Source organism: Silurus meridionalis, chromosome 21 (assembly GCF_014805685.1).
Source record: "Silurus meridionalis isolate SWU-2019-XX chromosome 21, ASM1480568v1, whole genome shotgun sequence".
In the NCBI taxonomy this organism is placed as follows: domain Eukaryota; kingdom Metazoa; phylum Chordata; class Actinopteri; order Siluriformes; family Siluridae; genus Silurus; species Silurus meridionalis.
In genome coordinates this window covers 15,885,811-15,906,847 of record NC_060904.1, presented here as the reverse complement: position 1 = coordinate 15,906,847, position 21,037 = coordinate 15,885,811, and the positions used below count along the sequence as shown (strand labels likewise).

At 38.9% G+C, this 21,037-nt stretch overlaps 1 protein-coding gene across 2 annotated transcripts in view; it reads right to left on the bottom strand.

Annotated features, from left to right (window-relative positions):
- znf385d (zinc finger protein 385D) overlaps positions 1-21,037 on the bottom strand; it is a 70,397-nt gene that overhangs the window by 49,209 nt on the left and 151 nt on the right. Inside the window, exons 1-2 of one of the 2 annotated variants that reach the window (XM_046877406.1) lie at positions 21,009-21,037; positions 6,626-6,768 (exon numbers count right to left, since the gene is read on the bottom strand). The exon at positions 21,009-21,037 is cut by the window's right edge and continues 151 nt beyond it. In XM_046877406.1, coding sequence (XP_046733362.1) covers positions 6,626-6,768; positions 21,009-21,018 — 153 coding nt within the window. In that variant the 5' untranslated portion in view covers positions 21,019-21,037. The remainder of the gene's footprint in view (positions 1-6,625; positions 6,769-21,008) is intronic. The other variant, XM_046877407.1, reaches the window with a different exon arrangement.

Here is a 21,037-nt window from a genome sequence, read left to right as displayed (position 1 = left end):
CACGCACACACACAAACACACACAAAGCTCTTTTTTTTACAAATATCAAATAGCAATAAAGCTGTAACTGTATGTGCAAAATGTGTGTTTTGAAAAGCTTTTGTGTTGAACATGGTACATGGTTGTATAGACTGATTATCTACAATACTGTTGCGCAAACCAATCTGGCCGTACTACTCCGAACTATTTTTAATGGATTATATGATGTTCTCTGGAGGTTTTCTTCATTCTGTGTAAACCTGAAGCCCTAAACTACGACTCTCTACACTACAAAATCTGCATGCTCTTTGCATGAATGTGCAATGTTCCTAATAAAGTGTCCAATGAGTGAATATTCCTAGGTTTTCTATATGTGAATAAAACCGGGTTGCACATTCATCCACAGTATCATAATTGCACGTTATCAGGATTTGTCTGGTTTTAAATAATGCACCTTTAAATAATAAGTAAAATCTCCTATTAAGTTTTGATAAATGATTCAAACAGAAATCGGTTCTCCGTCCTGGAGTCTGACCAGCAGCCCTCAGCCGAGGCCCGAGGCCGAATCGTTTCCCCCTGCCGTTCTGCTCCGAAGCAATTTTGTGCGGGTGCAGCTGGGCGAGAAATCGATAGCTCCCATGGCTGATTGCTCTACAGTGGAAATAGAGTTTGTATTGCTTCTCGAAGACAAATGTAGGCTCCAGGCAAGATAAATGGTATTTTTTTGAAAGCAGGAAGGGCCAAAAAAAATAATCCCTCACAGAAAACTGCTCAGCTTCATTCATTCTTTCATTGTGTCTCTTTTTCAGATGGCAAAAATAAGAATTACCTTCTTCCTTCTCTCGTCTTCTGTCCTGTTTAAAATCTTTTCTTCTGAGTTGCATAGTATTAAATTAAACTTTATGTACTGAGGTTAATTCCATTAAAAGTTGCGAAACACATCGTATTTCCAGCACATAAGTCAAAAATCAAGTACTATTAGGATTTCCAGACATACACCCACTGGCCTTGTTTGGAAAACCTAAAAATCTCCCCTTTCATGCAAATGTTCAATAAGAAAATCATCACGTGAATACAGGTCAAGAGATTGTTAGTGTTAGCAAATATCAAGCCAGGGAGCTAGACAGGTGGCTCAGGGGTTAAGTTATTGGGCTTTGGATTGGAAGGTCACAAGTTCAAATCTCACCACCACCAAGCTGCTGGGCCCCTGAGCAAGGCCCTTAACCTTCCAAATGCCAATTCACATGTTGAAATTCTGTAAAAAGCTGCTTTGAGACAATGTCTGTTGTGAAAAGCGGTATAGAAATAAATTTGACTTGATGAATGTATCAAAATGCAACAGGGTTCGTGTATGGTGCAAAACACAAAAAACATCCACAAAGCAGAAAATCAAAGGAGGAAGGCCAAACTGGTTCGAGCTGACAATAAGGCTATTAATTCAACTAACCACAACTTGTCAAAAAGGTGTCAAATTTTGTTCTGCATCAGGGATTTATCCAGTTAAAATTTTGGAGATACCAATATATCTACTAATATATACTACAAAAGTGTTACGATAAACTGTACTAAATCCCAGAAATTCATTCCTATCCTTCAGATGTTGTACCTCCACTCCTTACCTCTTTTAGTTCCCACAATGCCGAGTGACCGTGAGACGCGTGCTCTCCGTCACAGCCACAATATTTACCTTGCACATCATGTGGAACAATAACAGTGTGTGTGCATGTCGGTGCTTCACACAGGACATTGTAATGTCTTACACTGGTGTAAACGCGCCTTTTATTTGGACGTCGGAGGCCTCCAGTGCCGATTTACTCTTCTGAAAGGATAAACTGACCTGCGTTTGCACTTATTAGCGCACCGAGATGCTCCGCGTGCGCGTTAGCAGCTGTGCACTGAACAATGGCGGGTCTCATAACATCAGCACTCGCAAAACAAACCGCTGCCACGTAGCCCCTGATTTTCCTACTCCTTTAGGAGATAAAAAGGGGTGAGTGAGAGGCTTAATGTGCCTCAGGGGCGACAATGATGGAGCTAACCACAGTGTTTCTAAACACACACACACACACACACACATAGTGTAAAGTAAAACTAATGGTATTTCCTGGAGCTCCTTAAGACAAAAAAGGAAATAAAGTAAAGTAAATAAAGATAAAGTAAGAGATAGTAATGGGCCAAAGGAGAACGATAGATTCCGAGACAGAAAGACAGAAAGAGACTGAAAAAAGGCATCAAGTGGAGTAAGACAGACAGAGCGAGACCAAAAGAGAGAGAAATAACGAAAGAGAGACTGGACAAGATAGATACACTGCAAGATATACAGAGATGGAGAAAGATGCGAGAGGAGATAAAACAGAGAGAAAGAGCAGTTGAGATGTGATGATCGCATGAGCCATAGAGAGTCAAAGAAAGAGAGATGTGAAGAGAGATGCAAGGAAAGATAGAGAAATAAATGGGTGAAGTAAAACATTGGCAGAAAGCGCGAGAGAGAAAGACAGAGAGACGGGCAGTGAAGCCAGAGAGAGACATTGTCGTCTCTGGGTTTTAGCATGTTAAGTGTATCTCTCAGTGCTTCTGCAGTAATCTGATGGTTTAAAGGGTTTTGATTATTTTTGATTGCATTGCTTTTTTGTTGGCTTTTTCTCAGGTTTAAGGCTTTCATGTGCACTCTCTTTAAAACCATTTTTTTAATAGTTTTGCATATTTTCCCTTTTTTCAAGCATATGTCCTTTTATTTGTTTAGAGTTGTTCCTTTTTATTTCTCCCTAAAATTGATTGTTTATTGAATCTTCGTGAGAGTTTGTTAGTTCAGAGGTTGGTGCTTTTTTTCAGTAGTCTCTCCAAATCCGGCCGGGCCTCATACCGGTCCCTGTGTTTCGGTCCTCTTTCATTTTTTCCTTCGCACTCATTATCAGACTTGTTTTCATCCCCTGTTTTCTTTCTTGTTTGTACACTATATGGACAAAAGTATTGAGACACCAAGTCACATGTGTTTCTTCACCAAACTGTTGGAAGCACACAGGGTGCCCTTCGGAAATGTGGATGCATGACAATGCCCCTGTGCACAAAGCCAGCTCCATGAAGATATGCTTTATATGGGTTGGAGTGGAAGATTTCCTGCTATAGAGCTATTGAACACCAAAGGGATGAATTGGAATCTCCCAAAATGTGGAGCATCTTCCCAAAAGAGTGGAGGTTATGTTGTGTTCTAAAAGTACATAGGAATCTTCATATGGGTCATGTGTAAACAAATGTTTGGAAACTTTTGGGAAATGTATTCCCTATCCCACATCCTGGCAGTATGGAGAAGGTTAGCTTGGACTGCATATTTTGATAGATATTTTTTATTTGTTTCCCTGTGAGAGTTTGCATCCATTGTTTAAGATGGAGTCTAATAATTGGGTTGTGGATCTCTTTGAGGCTGATTGCACCAGAACTCAGATTCTCTTTACAAGACCATTTATGGGTTTTATTAGTTCAGACAGATTGCTCGGTTCATGCTCTGTTCTATGTGGTCGTTGGGATTTCTTTCCTCAGAAAGTTAAACAGAGCTGCAGATTAAGTCCAGTCCTGTTTAACCGATACATCAATGGGTTAGCGGTGTCACTGAAACAATCTGCACCACCTGGCTTCACTTTAAATACTGTCCTTCTGGAGAAACTAAAATCTGGAAAACTTCTGTCACAACTGGGGGCCTGACAGTCAATCAGATGAAAAACTATTTCAAAAGCCAAACTAAGAAAAGACAGATTACAGAAAACCAGGCACAACTTTACTCTGGGAAACACTCCTCTAGCATGCGCTCAACATTGCGACTAATTTGGGATAAAATCTCTTTTCAGGTGGCTTGGGTCTGGCAACTTTCCTTGCTATTAAAGTTGCATTTACTGAAGGAGACATGCCTGTCACAAACTGGTGCAAAATTTTAGAGAGTGTTTTTATGTCTAGATCATTGGACATGAAGTGTGTGAAGGAGTAGAGAAATGGACAGAGAAGAAGACTGAGAATGAGAGACAGAAAGAGAAACAGACAGAGATATGGAGAGTGGTGTGAAGATGGAAACGATAGATAGTAAGAAAGATGAAGACCGAGCGGGAGACAGATAGAGAGAAAGATGAAGATAGAGGAAGAGACAAATAGAAAGAAGATGGACAGAAAAGGAGAAGCCAAATAGAGAGTCATATAGAGAGAAAAATTAAACCAAAGGGAGCAAGACAGAGAGATATATAGAAAGAAAGATAGATAAAGAGAAAGAGAACGTAAAAAATATAAAGGAATAGAGAGACAGAGACAGATAGAGAGAAATATGAAACCAAAGAAAGAGAGAGAGATAAAAGATAAAGACAAGAAGCGAGAGAGAGAGACAGAGAACGATGAAGCTAAAGAGTAAAAGATACAGAGAAATATGACGCCAAAGAGAAAAAGAGACGAACAGAGAAAAGATGTATACAATGAGAAAAAGAGAAATAAAGCCAAAGAGAAACAAATAAAAATAAAAATTAAGCCACAAAGAGACAGACAAACAGAGAGAGGAGATTAAAACAAAGAGGGACTGACAGAAGGATAAGTCCAAAATGAGAGATATAGAGAGAAATAAAAAGAAAGAAAATTTAGAAAAGATAAAGACAAAAAGCGAGATAGATAGATAGAAAAAAATTATACAAATCTTATGGTCAGAAAAATATATATAGATATCTGTCTGTCTGTCTGCCTGTTGTCTGTCTGTCTGTCAGATAGATAGATAGATAGATAGATAGATAGATAGATAGATAGATAGATAGATAGATAGATAGATAGATAGATAGATAGATAGAACGATGAAACTAACGAGAGAAAGATAGAGAGAAAGATGAAGTCAAAGAAAGACAGACAGAGAAAAGGATGACTAAGAGAAAGCCTTAAAGAGCAGGGGAATATAATCTATGAATGTAAATAAGGATAAAAAAGAGAGACGGAGAGAGAAATGATGACACAAAATATGAGAGAGAGAAAGAGAGAGGGAAATCATTGTAGAAGGGAAAAAGCAAATTCACATGAAAGAAAATATAAAGAAAACGTGAGTGAGTGTGAGAGAGAGAGAGAGAGAGAGAGAGAGAGAGAGAGAGAGCGAGAGAGAGAGAGATGTGCTGCTTTGAGTAATGATTAGAGGGAAGAGTGTGTGATTATAGTCTGAGTGCTCTGGAACCCAACTCAACTGGCACTGGCAATTTCTGCTCTCTCTTTCTCAGTGTGTGTGTGTGTGTGTGTGTGTGTGTGTGTGTGTGTGTGTGTGTGTGTGTGTGTGTGTTAGAGCGAGAAAGTATGAGTGTGTGAATGCACTGTCTATTTCTGTCTTTTTATATCAAAGAAACCCACTACAAGGTATAAAAGCAACTTTCTCTCTCTCTCTCTCTCTCTCTCTCTCTCTTTCTCTCTCTCTCTCTTTTTATCTCTCTCTCATAACCCCACCTTCTCTTCTGAAACCATGCTTCTCCGATGAATTGCCTTTTATGGACCACATACTGATCTGAATTCTCGTCTTGACGAAGACGGACTAAACCTCTCCGTCTGCTTCTTAGTTCAAAAGTTACCTGAATATTGATGAACAGAAAGTTCCACGTATTCAGACTCGATTCAGGATTCGACTTTCTAAGCAGTCAATTACATACTAACCCCCAATTCCTCACAACTTCCAGGTTTCTAGATTGTTCCTAAGCGGAAGCATCCAGGTTTTGCAATGGTGTCTAGCCAAATACATTCAAAACTGATCAAAATCTGTTTTCGCTAATTATTTTATGCTAATTAGCATGTCCATGTGTTTGAAGGATACGCTGACTCAGCGCTCACCCGTACTCATAATCTTACATATACAGTATATCCATAATAGGAAGATAGAAGATATAAGCTAAGTGGTATCTCAGTGGATGAGATGTGGTGAAGTGGTAGATTAGCGGTTAAGGTCACACCTAGCCACATCAAGGTGCCACTCCTGGGACCCTGAGCAAGGCCCTTAACCCCATATATGCTCAGTTGTACGAATGAGATAAAATATAAGCTCTTGATAAGGTCATCTGCCAAATGCCATAAATGTAAAATGTAGGACTACTGATCAAAAGGTCATCGGTTCTAATCCCTGCACCACCAAGATGCCACTGCTGGGCCATTGAGCAAGGCTCTAAATCCTCAATCGCTCAGCTTTATATCTAAGATAACTGTAGATAAGGGCGTCTGAGAAATGTCGTAATATATTGTGGTTGCAACAAAATTCTATTTTTTTTAAAGATTGATATTGTCCAGGAGCATAAAAACCCCCCGCAGTCTCAGTAAATGCACGTTTCTCAACACTAAAACCTGTTGTATCTGTTTCGTATTGTGATTTACTCAAATAATTGTCATTAATTATTAATCAAACGAAGCAAATTATAGATTTAAACTCATGCACTTACATCATCAGTTCGATCCGAGCTCTCATAGTCACTAACAGAAGCTCGGATAGCATTATTGTTTACACATGTACACACAGTTTCCTCAACCCTCCCCCACAAACACCACCATCATCACCATGACCATCACCATCACAGCAAATTACAGCCGAAGCTACACACAACAGCTCGCTAATGACCCCATTGTGTGCGAGTGAGAGAAGGAGAAAGAGAAAAAGACTCACGGAGTTGAAGGTGGGCAGCAGGTTGAGTGCGGGGCTCGCCTCGAGCGAGATGGGGAGGAAGTGTTTCAGGCCCATGGACGAGTGAACCTGGGAAAGAGGCGTTCGAACCAGAGCTGGCACCAAGCCACCCTGACACACACTACCTACAGAGAGAGAGAGAGAGAGAGAGAGAGAGAGAGAGAGGTAATAAAGAAAGAAAGATGTTCAGAAAGTGAGAAAAATTAAATGAAAGAAAGAACAGCAAAATCAGACAGAAATTGAAAAAGAATAAAGGTGTTGAAATAGATCAAATGAAAGAGGCAAATTGGAAATGAAGGGGTGATAAAAGAAAAAGGAAAAGGAGTAGAGATTCAGTGGAAGAGGAGAGGAAAGAAAGAACAGACACGACGGAAGCAAAAGAGAGACACAGTGACAGAGCAGAACAGAAAGATGGAAATGAGGAGTAAAAGGGAGAGAAAGAAAAACAGATGATTGATAGAAAGAAGGAAAAAGCAGGAAAGATGCAAGAATAAGGACAGAAAGAAAGAAAGAAAGAAAGAAAGAAAGAAAGAAAGAAAGAAAGAAAGAAAGAAAGAAAGAAAGAAAGAAAAAAAGCAGGACAGAGCAATACAGGAAAAGAGAGATAAAAATTTGAAAAAAGAAGGGAAAAAGAATATTCATTGCCATGTAATAAACATTATACATCATTCTCATTATGTACTCTTAGTTTTCTCGAGGTCCAGCAGTCAAATCTCCACAGAACATTAAACTGAGAACAGGAGATGAAGAGTGTGTGTATGAATAATAAGCAACCGTTTTATTTCTGTCGTGTATATATACATATATATAGCGCATTCTATATTCATATTATTATCCTGTAATAACTATTCCCAGGTATTACTGCATTGTCTGTCACTTTTAATTGCGCCACCAGCGGAGCTTGAAATGAAAACCTGCCCACGTGCCAAAAGCAGGTGAAAATCTGGCACAGCGAAGGAACTCCTTTCATTTACCAGCCGGTCCTGGTGGCTAAACGCTACAAAGGGGAATGTTTCACAGGCAGTGCAGTGTATTTAAACATTCAGGAATAAAGAACAGGATCTGCCGAGAAGAAAAATCTACTTATATGCAATATACGAAGTCCAAGGAGGCCATGCATTATATATATTTTTTTGTTTTCTCGTGATCTTGACTTTATATGAAATTGACGACACATTCAGGGTGGCTATGTTGCCTTCGGCGATACAATCGCAGACCTGACGGCCTCCCGATCAAGTGTCGAAGACTTATGTGAAAGTTGTCACTGACAGACACGGAGCTATTTCAGTTTTAGTGAGTCGCTGATCAAAGTAAAAGCGAATGCGATCATCCATGATGCTGCGATGATGCTGCCTCTAGAATACGCTCTTACGCCGAATACAAAGAAAAAAATAACTACTGATCGCGACGAAACAACTTTTGTTATGTCGAGATCGCAAGACGAATAAGACGTGATCGTGAAAAACAACTTTTATGTCAAGATCATGAGAAAACAACTTTTTTAATGACGAGATCACGAGAAAATTAAGACGTGATAATAAGAAAAAAAGAAATAAATATTATAACATGGCCTCTTAGGATTCCGTATGCATATATTCTGATGGGATTACATTTTCTGAATAATGAATACTGACTAGTGCATATGGAGAAATATTGTTTTGACTGCATCTGAAGCGAACAAACAAACAAGGGGAACCAAAAACAACAAAAAAAACATATGTTGTGTCCCACTGTCTCAGGTCACTCTCAGGGCAAGGAGACTGGCAGAGGTCACCGGATGGATGCATGAAGAGAAGAAGAGCAGGCAGTATATTCACGCAAGCAGACGACAAAAGCACAAATGACCCAGAACCACAATTTCAGTGACAGCAGCAAGCAAAATGGCCAGCGATACTGGCGAATGACTTCGATTATCTCTCAGTGCGGTGCAAATTAGGTGTAATAATACCATTGTACCTATTAAATTGTACAAGTAAATGGTACAAACGCAGGCAACTGGTCGAATGATTTATTCTATGGAGCAGGACTGATGTTTCTTTAATTTCTTATTCACAATTAAAGTTCTTTTGGGCAAACAAAAGAAAGAGGAAGGTGGTTGGTGGTCAAATAAAGAAAGAATGAAAACAACAGAAAGGATACAGAAATAATGGGGAACAGATTGTAAGTGGTCAACAGGACAATGAGAGAGTGAGAGAGAGAGAGAGAAAGAAAAAAAACAGTGTTCTTTCTTTTCTAATAAACATGTAATGACCCCTTTTTCGGGAATGGGGGTGTCAAAGACAATTGATGAGAGAGAAGAAGAGAAAGATGAAGTAATACTGAAAGAGACAAAGAGGACGAAACATAAAGAAAAAAAGAGAGAGGGAATTCTTTCACTCCAACTGGAGTCATGCTGGAACAGGTTTGGGTCTCCTAGTTCAAGTGAAGAGAAATGTAACGCTGCTGCATCCAAAGACGTCTTATACACGTGTGTGCCTCGACGTTTGTGGTAACAGTTTGGGGAAAAATTGTCCGTATAGTGCACTATATAGAGCTACTATAGTTGTCCTTATGAATGAATAAACATGGACAGCCTACGTCCCAGAAAAGGTGCATACAGTGAAAGAGAGAGATGTGATGAAGATACATGTAGAAGAAGGAATGTGTCATATTGTTATTAGCAGTATTGGAGTTTTATCTGCTAACCTGTATACAAATGAAGGAAAGGGAAAGGAAACAAAGCAATGGGAGAAGGTTAGAAAGACAGAAAAACACAAAACATGTCAAGGACCAGCAAATTTATCACAGGATTCAGGTGAAGGAGAAGCGAGACACGTGGCAAGGAGGTAAATTTATGATCATTCATCGGAAAAAAAGAAAGCAGTCAGGTGAGGTTGTCCTGCCCGTTCGTTTTTTTTTTTCCTGCCATGAGGATTAACGTTTGTTGCACGTTTGTAAACAGCGTTCTGGCATCCAGAGACCAGGGTGTGTATAGTTCAATAGCAATAATGTCACATGCATGATCCATGTGCGTCATAAACAACTTGACATGTCATATTTGTGAGACGGTTCACGACTATAGTAGTAATAAAGCGAACATGCAGCACGGGGTATTTATTGCAGAGATGATTAGCTCTGTAGGCCAAGTGCAGATCATCTGTTCATGATCAGGATGATAAATAATAAAGGCCAGATGCGGCAGTTTTGCTGTTTTTGGACCTATAAAAGGCATTTCTGCCAAAAGACGTGCGAGTGTGGGAGATTATCCAGCAACACGGTGATGTATAACATCAGGACTATTGGCTATTCGTCAAAAATGCACCTTTTGCTATTGAACTCAATAAAAACAATGTGTTTAGAGGCAACATCACAGTACTGTACATAAACACTGTACATTACTATAAAAATCGAAGTGAAACTAATCATAGCTGAATCATATCGTTTTTTTAATATTGTGATGCCAAACATTTGGACTAGAATGTAATGTGAAGTGTGAGGGGTCAGAATTGTAGGGAAATTGTTTCGCATGTCCACACCAGTTCGAATGCGCCGCAAATGTAGGTGCAAAAGACCTTTATGGAGACATTACTAAGACAGAGGTATAGAACAAGTAAGTATGAAAGTGTAAACCAACTAAAACAAATTATTCTTTTTCTGGCTACAAATAAGGTTTTTTTCTTTCTCAACTGGATGTATGAAACCTAATTTATCCTCAATGTGGAAATTACCACTGTAAAGTTATTTAGCTTGGATGCTTTTTTGCTAGTGTGCTGACGTGATTAAATAAAAACAACTAAGAACTATATAAATATTCATATTACAAAAAAACCTACACATAGAACCCAGATTGAGTGGTGAAAATGATCTCCCTTACAGTATAAAACTAAGAAGTTGGAGGCTAAGGGCCTTGCTTAAGGGCCCAGCAATAGCCAGTTGTTGCTAATATTAGACCTCACAATCTTAATGCCTAACCAATGAGCAACCACCACTCTAAATAAAGTGGTAGCTCAGTACTTAAGGGAAGTAGGTGGATTAGCAGTTGAGTTGAATCCGAAGGTGTTGAATCTCAAAACCAATAATCCCGCCACCGTTCGGGGTCTTGAGCCAGTCCCTTAACCCCTCAACTGCTCAGCTGTATAAATTAGATAATTGTACGATTATCCTCTGGATGAGGACATCTGCCAAATGCCAATGACAAATTCTACACTGTATGATACAGAGCTAGCTAGTGTCACTGAGCTATTTCTACTGGCATCAGCCACCAAAGCCTGTGTGTACCATGTTGATTTTATTTTGTTAAATTGCCTATATAGATTAGTTATTTAAATCGTTTGTATTACATTTTGTAGAATGTCATGAACCACAAGTGAGTACGTTTAAGAGAGAACAAAGCCGCATTGTTGATTTCCAATAGCAAATATTTTGGCTAATCAGGTTACTTGAATCGATTGGAGTTAGTGGACTGTGGTTGTTGATGTTAGGATTTGAACTGATAAGCTTCCAATTAGAAAGTCTAATGCCTAACCACTGGGCTACCACCACTCTATGTGAAGTGGTAGCTCAGTAGTGGAAGCGTTGGACTTTGAATCAAAAGGTCATGAATCTCAAAACCACCAATTTGCCACCATTCGGCCCTTGAGCAATGCCCTTAACCCTCAACTGCCCAGTTGTATAAATAAGATAATTGTACGATGCTCTGGATGAGGATGTCTGTCAAATGCCAATAACAAAATATTGTTGTTTTCTACATCGTATGATACACAGCTAGCTAGTGCCACTGAGCTATTTCTACCAGCGAATCAGCCTGTGTAATCCATGCCGATTTTATTTTGTGCATTATATTAGCATGCGTATTACATTTTATAGAAAGCAGATTGTCATGGAATGTCCAAAACCACAAGTCTAAAAGAGAAGAAACCAACATGGTTGATTTCCAATAGCTTACCAAACATTTTTTGGCTAATCAGGTTACTTGGATCACTTGAGGTTAGTGGAAAGCTGTAGAAAAAAAACACACACCCCACCCCCATGAGATTAATTCACCTCAAGACAACATTTCAATTCTAATATATTTCCAGATGCCTCCACTATCCAGTGCACTTCATAATGCAGTGCTTAATGTCAGATGGCGAGACCGCTGCTCGCGTCCTTATTAAGTGCACCAGACAAAAGCCGGTGCATTAAGCAGGCTGGTGCAACAGCAGGGACGTATAGCGAGAGATGGAAAATAAAAAGTCAATGCTTTGTTTTTTTTTATTATTATTATTATTGTTATAGGAGGGAAAGGCGTCAGAGTGGAGAATTATAAAAAACACCACCCGAGGTTTGTGTGTCCAGAATTAAAAGCTCGCAGCCTCAGGATTAACACATTTCCAATAGATTTTTTTTTTTTTTTCAAACAACTGAGACCTATAACAACTGGTACTAAAATCGGTACCGATCCCAGATTTAAAAAATAAAAACGGTTTAAGAAGGTTTTAAAATCTAACGCTTCAAGCCCAAGCCATTAATGATGGAGAATAAAAACAGAAAAGATTGTAAAAAATTAAGAGCCGCCGCTTTGTTGGCCAAGCAGCATGCCTGCACGCGAGCAAAGACACGCCTGAGGCATGAAACGTGCCAGTTTACACATGTTACATGATTCTGGACACACACACACACACACACACACACACACACACACACACACACGCACACACTTTGGGTAGTTTTGTTGAAAGGAGGAAAACTGAAGGTCAGGATTCTCCTGGAAAACAAGAGGTTTGAGCAATTTCTTTTGACTTCCATTAGTTCTGGTCATCGTTGATTAAAGCCCCAGGGAAGCAAAATCAGTGTTCTAATGATGTTTGGCGTGGCCTCATGGAACAAATAATGTGGTATTAAGTTTAAATAATTGTTCTCTTTCCATCATCTGCATGAACTAAACTCTACAATCGAGTGTTTCTAAATCAGAAAAAGAAAGTATCTAATCAAGCACTTTTTTTTGGACGATGTACTATGATGTTTTGCCCACAGAGACAAAAACGGACCAGAACCCACCTATGTCATAGCACTTATGTGCTGCACCACATGAGCCAACCATGGCTCGACTGGTCCCACCATCTCTCAAGGAACAAGGAGGACACCACTTCAGGGTGGTGGTACAAACTTCCCCTTGATGCCAAAATAGTCACTAGCAGTCTTCAAATGATATCTGAAGACCTACATGTTTGAGAGATTCTTAAACATCTCCTTTAGAAAAAAACCTTTATTACTATTTTCTCTCCCAACAGAAATTTAAACTGATGCTATTCTGTATCCTAATGAACCAGCGTTAGATTGTATTTACTGATGCAGAGTTTATATTTTGTAAGCCACGTCTGCCAAATGCCATAAATGTGAATGTAAGCAGAATCCTTTTAGAAAGCTATAAACTCTTGCTTATACAGCAAATACTTAAAAAAACAGAGAAGATGTATTTTGTGTGGGTGTAGCTTGGTATTCGTTGTCTTTTAGGGAAATGAGGTTGCTAAAGGGTCCTCTTGAATGTTTTATAAGGGGAACCTTCTTTTTAAAGGTTCTATGTAACCCTAAATTATTATTATTTTCTAGAAGAAATATTTTGTTGAAATTTCACTCTTGATTTAACAATGAACTCTTGAGAAACTATTTATTCAAAAAAGTGTAGGTTAATAATTTTTTTTAGAAAGAAAGTATCAGAAAAGAGTTGTTTGAACTTCGAACAAGCCTTCGAAGAAACCTTTGGGAACCCTGAATGGTTCAAATTGTCTGTTGGAACCCTTAAAGGTTCCCTGGAGACCCTTAAAATGTAATATTTTCCAGGTTGAAAGGAAACTAGAAATTCTTGAATTATCCAAATTCCACTGAATGAACCTTTAAATTACCTTTTTTTTAAAGATTGTAGATTGTTACATTTTAGAACACAAGCTTCCTGAATGGTTCTTTAAAAGGGTTCTAAATAGAACGCTTTTTTAGTAGCTAAAAGGAATTATCCGAATAACCCTCAAAGAACCGTTGAAGAACCTTTTTTTAAAGACTATGTTATAAATGTTTACTTTTAGAAGATAGGGTTGTCCTTCTTCAGTTGTCCTTCTGGGGAAACCCTTCAAGGGTCATACAATAGATGTCAACTTATATTTAACATTTTCTGCAGTTGAAAACTGTTTATTAATGTAGAAGTCAGAAAGACTTTTTTTATAATCCTTTGACTTGAACACAGACACACTTTGCGTTAGATATGGTTTCTAACATGGACCTTACGAAATTCCCATAACCAATAGGGTGTGTTATCATTGAGAACTGTGTCTGTGTGTGTGTGTGTGTGTGTGTGTGTGTGTGTGTGTGTGTGTGTGTGTGTGTGTGTATGTGTGTTGCAACCCACGTTTTATAAACTCACACATGGCGGTTGGAGGTGAGCCAGCTGGATTAAGGGCTGCATGGCTTATTAACTTGAGCAGAAATCCGGGACGTTATGGTGGGATTCTGACAACCTGCCCATTGCATGAGGCTGTCTTTTACAACATTGTTTTTTCCTAGCGAGCCATAATGTGGAAAACGTCCGTCCGGCTTTAGCCGCGTAGTAAATCTGCACTTCTATTGCGTGCCACTCTCAGGACGAGTACACAAAACTCTCCAGAGTTTGTCGCCAAGAGAACGTGTGCTGTCCAGAAAACACACTTCGCCTAGCTTCGAACAGCTTAACTTCAGAACATGGTTAAAAACATGCGCTCGGGTTTCCTCTGCACTTCTGATGAAAGTGGGTTTGAACTGATGGTGTGTTTAAAGTGAGGTGGACGCCATGCGGTCTGGCTGAGAGAGTAATGACAGACCACAGAGCCCGGGAGCGTATACGAATATTTCGACCCGAATCAGCGCCTGTGACTGACAACGTTTGGAAACTTGGGCAGAGCAATTAGCACAAGTACATTTATATAATCCTAAGGAGTCCTGATAACCTTTTAGCACCTGCATTATCACGTGTAACTCAAATTGCACGATGATCCAGAGTGAGAAATATGTATTTAAGACAGCCGATGGTAGCCATGGTTACCCTGATTACATTTGGCTAGTGTGATATCATCATACAAACTACTTCGCTTGCTACAGAATAAATGAAATGGCATTTTATTGGATTAAGTCTTCTTGTTGAAAATAACATTGGTAAAGACTTTTTCGCCTGCAGTAACAAAAATGGAGGCCACGCCTCTTTCAAAAGAACTGACATGCGCAGAGGCCAGGCCTCTTCACTAACTAGGAATAAACATTTAGGCCACACCTCCATTATGACATGCACATCTGCAGCACCTCTTCACAAGGACATACAGGCACACCTCCTTTACAGACAAAACAGATAGAAGACACACCTCTTCTCACTAGTATTTGCCTCTTTCCAGCAATAGTGTTGCACAGAGGCCACGCCTCCATTTTGACCTGCACATTGGCAGCACCTCTTTACATAGGAAGTACAGGCGTATACACCAACCAGGTAAAACATTATAACATAATGAGCTGTAAATAACACTAATTATCTCTTCATCGTAGCACCCGTTAGTGAGTGTGCTATATTAGGCAGCAAGTAAACATTTTGTGCTAAAAGTTGACGTGTTAGAAGCAGGAAAAATGGGCGAGTGTAGGGAGTTGAGCGAGTTTGACGAGGGCCAAATTGTGACGTCTAGACGACTGAGTCAGAGCGTCTTCAAAAGCAGCTCTTGTGGGCTGTTCCCGGTCTGCAGTGGTCAGTATCTATCAAAAGTGCTCCAAGGAAGGAACAGTGGTGAACTGGTGACAGGGTAGTGGGCAGCCAAGGCTCATTGATGCACGTGAGCAGCGAAGGCTGGTCCGTGTGGTCCGATCCAACAGACGAGCTCCTGTAGCTCAAACTGCTGAAGAAGTGCATGCTGTTAATCCTCTACAGGTCAGCAAAAGACTGTTTGGCAGCAAAAGAGGGACCAACACCTCCTTTATAGGCAGAACAAATAGAAGCCAAACCTCTTCAGCAGGAATAAAAGTAACTATACTATAACTGATAGACACATAGGCCACGCCTCCTCGTGCCTATAAAACGGGTGTTGAAAAGCGATTCTTTTCAATCCAGCGCTGTTTTAAAGCAGCAAGGAAGTGAACCAGTGAATTAAATCAATGAATCATCACTTTCACAAACATAGGCTCATATTAGAAACACTGCTATTATGCTGCAGTGGAATTAGGAAGATGTTTTTCTTGCAAACACAACCCTCCCTTTTATTTTTATTAATTTTTTACAGATGATGTGTGCAGTCAGACCCCAGTGGATTTGAATCAAATCCAGATGTGATTGCAGAACTCATGGTACAAGGCAAGGGTGTGTGTGTGTATGTGTGTGTGTGTGTGTGTGTGGGAGTCACACACCCTGACTCTCTGCCTCTGGGAAACAGACGCTACATCCATCACTAAAACCCTACTCACTGTCACAGCTCCTGCCGTGACCTTGATGCATTAGTGTAATGCGCGTTCCTCGGCTGTGAGAAAGAAGAGCGAGCGAGCATTTCTTTTTTCGCTCTCGCTCAAACTCCCGTCTCGTCTCTCAGATGTGACGATCATAATAAGATGTGAGAGGAAAACGATGTCTGCAGAGACTTAGATGACACCTTCGTAATCGATACACGTCCGTGCCGCTAACGTGGAGCCTTAAACACACACACACACACACAAGGCGTGTACGCACACGCACACAACTACACACACTGTAAGTAGAGCAGAGAAAAACAAGTGTTCCTCTCCCAGCTAACATTAACATAACATGAAGCATTACACACTCTTTCAGTAATTGCGCTCTGAAGCACTTCCCATTTTAAACGTCCACATTGTTAGGTTTTTGAGAGGCACGGCTGGAAGAGTTCATTATCTGAGATTCCTAATTTCCTTCGCTCAAAAAAAAAAATCCCTATTTCGAAAAATGATATATTTAAATGTTCTCCATGCACAGTGAGTTTTTCGCAGCCCTAAATGTCTTCTGATTTTCGATTACATTACTACACTTATGTGGAAGCATAATATTACCGCATGCTATCACATTTTTATTATTTGCTTTCCATATTGTCCGGTTCAGTTCTCTACAATTCTGATTGTCTGTGTCTAGAAACACCTAGAAAAAACTACCTCAGAAGAAGAATGGCCTGACAGCAAATAACCACTCATTACATCCATGCTGAGCAGAAAAGCATCTCAGAATGCACATATTGACCTGAGAGGCAGGTGAACTGCAGCATCACAGTGACACATTAAGAAAAAGGAGAGAGCAGAGTGGACATTTTATACAAATTATTTTTTTAGTGAGTCGGGGCAATCGGCTCGGCTCACTAGTATGATTCGACTCCTCAGCTCACTAGTATGAGTCGACTCCTCAGCTCACTAGTATGAGTCGACTTCTTGCCAACTCAGCTCACAAGTATGATTTGACTCATCAATTCATCAACTCCCCATTATGAGTCGAATCCATACCTACTCGGCTACTCAATTTCTTGGCTCACTAGTATCATTTAACTGCTCGATTCCTCAACTCACCATTATAAGGTGACTAATTGACTCCTCAACTCACAAGTATGAGTTGACTCCACAACTCAGCTCACCAGCATTAGTCAACTTCTCGATTCCTCAGCTCACAAGTATGAGTCAACTCCTCGACTCCTCAGCTCACCAGTATAAGTCAACTCCTTGCCTCCTCGGCTCCTCAATTCCTCGGCTCACTAGTATGATTTGACTCCTCGATTCCTCAACTCACCATCATGAATCGACTCCTTCACTCCTCAGATCACTAGTATGAGTCGACTCCTTGATTCCGCCTCGATTTTCATTTTGTCTTGAAATCATATCAGATCAGATGTCCGTTTGTATGTTTCACATTCGTTTCTTCCCTCATGGAGGAATTATAAATTGTAGAATACTGATAAATCTGCCTGAAAAGCATCAACAGACTTAATGATAAGACGGCACGTCGACAAAAAGTACCAGATTTGCGAATGACACGTGTCTATCGAACCACTCAAAAATGGAACGTTTTTATGTTTCCCTGTGAGTAATGACTGTATAAAATGCATTTTAAATAGCGCTTAGAAACTGGCTATAACCATCACACTTCAAATTCACACACACAAACACACACACACACACCAGAGATGAGCACTTTGTAACTCGTTGCAGGTGTTCACTTTACTCAGTAATCAGAGGAAAACGGCGGCTACGTTTATACGCTATTAGCATCAACCACAAAATCCCACAGCGAGGCGGTTCCTACACGCCTCGGCCTGTAACTGCACTCCGAGCCCCGAGCGCTGATCCGGATAAGACGACCGTGCCCGCAGCATGAGATCATTTCTGCACGGATCATTTGTTGTACAGGATTATTTTTAAGGGCCTGCAGGCAAATTTCTCTCTTTTTTTTGTGTTTTGTTTTGTTTCCACCTATAACACTGAAGGGAGGGGTTTCAAGGAACGACTGCTAAACACGATTCGACATATTCGTAGAAGTGCAGCTGTTTACAGAGTGTGTACTAAACACCAGGCTTTTATTTTTTTACTGATATATCAGGAAGAATCACATCACGAAAGCTCTCTATGTGAATAATGTTTAAAGGTGAACATGCAGTCGAGCGTGAGTTTTGTTTTTGGGTTTTATTCAAAGGCCTCTGTTTTATCGGAAAACTTCAGCTTTTTTAAACCGTATGCAAAGTGTTTCCTGCATATGAGTAAGCACTATTGAAAAAAAAAGAAAGATGAAAAAAAGACCCAAAAATATATATACACACTATAAAGACAAAAGTATTCGGACAACTGATAACTATTCCAGCCATTTGTGGCTCTGTTACTAAACTTTTACCATAAATTTGGAGACACACAATTGCAAAATGTGTCTTTAGATGAATTTTTTTTTTTTAATTATCAGACCCAAACCTGTTCCAGCATGACCATGCTCCTGTGCACAAATCTTGATTGGCCTGCTACAGAGTAAAAACTATTGTAACAGCAAATGGGGACTCTCTGTAAAATAGAATCAAAACGTAAATACGAATCGTATAATCGGATGACTACAGTCTTTTGTGTATGTAGTGTATATTGGCTCACCAAAGACGAAAAATTGTGAAAAAATCTCCCCTTTCTGTGCTAATGTAGCCCTGTAGCTAGGCTTCGGTCCTAAGAGCTGCTAAATAATTTACATAAACGCTAGTTCATGTTTAGATATCTGGAGTTGCTGAGCAACAGCAAGTTATTTTATGCAGCACAATATATTTATTTGTTGTTTGGTCGCATTAGATATGATGTACAGCCTGCATTCTGGTTGCAACCTGTCACGTGATTTCCTGCTGAATGCTAAATTTAAAGATCAAAGAATCAATCATTTTTGTTGGAGGAAAAAAGTGATGCATGAGTTTGGAAAAAGCATCTAATTATTCTCCATCTATATTGCATTATTATTTGGCCCAAAACCATCAAACAAAAAAAAAAATATATATATATATTCAATGCTTCAAGAAACTTTCCTCAATGTTCCAACAACGTTTCGGTTACTAAGTTTTATTTACTAGGTTAAAGTTAGGTTACTAAAAGATTTATTTACAAGAGCATACAATTTTTTTGGGCAATAAAATATGAAATATTGAAATTTTTAAATGGCCACAGCCAAACCACAACTTGCTTCACAACCACAAACTTTTAGAAACTGCAAAAAAAATAGCTACTGGTACTGGTACAAGATTCTGACAACATATGCTAACTGGAACTCACTTTAACTCAGGCTAATGCGAGTAATAATAATAATAATAATAATAATAATTATTATTATTATAATTATTATTATTATTATTATTATTATTATTTATCATTATTTTAATTCTTATTCTTTTTTATTTATTTAGCTTTTTTATTTCCATTGTATTAAAAAAACAAACATACTTGCCAATAAAATAAAGCTCTTTCTGATTCTGATTATTATTATTATTATTATTAAATGTATTATATTAATACTTATAATTATCAAATAAAAAAAACTAATTAGAATAAAATTCACAAGGATAAAAACCTTATAGAGATTTTTTAAAAAGTATAAATATAAAGTCAAATGAAGTATATTTAAAAATAATGAAATAATGTATTATTTGTATATATAAAGTATATGAAATAATTTGATTCTAAAACTAATGTTAAAATAATGTACTGAAAAGAAAGAAAAGAAAAATAAATAAAAGGAGAAAACTAAAAATGAACCAATTTCTTTTATCAAAAACAAAACTATTATTTAAAAAAAAACTTCAATAAATAAACAAATAACAAAAAATTATAAATCAAACAAAGACCTAAATATGCAAATATAAATTTAAATAAAGTGTTGCTCAATATTTAGCAGATCTCAGTTTCAAATCCTGAAGGTCCCAAAGCCGTCCATGTCTGTGCTCTGTGAGTGGGAGGGGCACACACTGTCAATCAAAGCAACAACTACCCAATCATCTTGTGTCCTTAAGTGTAAGAGGGCAGAGAGCTCTTATCCCAGGGCGTGTGATGCAGCACATGTCCACACGTTAAGGGGTGAAGCACGTCTCAGCCTTTACTCCACCTGATCGATAACTTGGCCGTAGACTTGGCCTACCTTCTTTCTTTACAAACTTTGCTCTTATATGAACAGGATTGTGGGATGTGTAGGAAAGCAAAGGATCGATGAAAAGAACCGCTTTCTTCTTAGAACAATCAGATCATATAACTTCACCTTCCAGCTTTCAGAAAGCCACACCACCTAAATCTGATGTTCACGACTGCAGCTGAGGAAGAAAGTGATGTTCTGATGGCTTCTGGAGTAATTTTATAGATAACGATGTCAGCGACAGGTCGCTATACTGAACAGGTTTACAACTAAACTGGTGGCTATCATTTTATTTCATTTGTTGTAATTGTGTCAACATTATTAGAACAAACATTGCGACTGCAGCCATGGAGAAGTGGTAGCTGATGGTTAAGATATTGGAAGGTCATTAGTTTAAATCCCAGCACCACTACCTATTGCGGGGCCCTTGGGTAGGACCCTCAACCCTCAACTACTATTGTATGAATGAGAAAACTGCAAGTCGCTGTGGATGTCAAGTAAATGCCAAATATTTTAGCTGATAGACTACGTTTTTTTTGTTGTAGTTTTTTCTTTACATCACGTGTACATTTGAATTGAATTTACAGTATCTTGAAATCGCAATGCATCATTATTTATATTATTATAATATTTTTTTTTATTATTATTATAATTTATATTGAATACAATTGCACCATGCAAGTGCACAAAGCTCCAGAGTCTAAAACGCACAGCTGGTAAGTGATGAACAAGGCTGCACGTGTGTGTGTGTGTGTGTGTGTGTGTGTGTTCACTTACCCAAAAACATGCTTCTCTCAATAATCCGT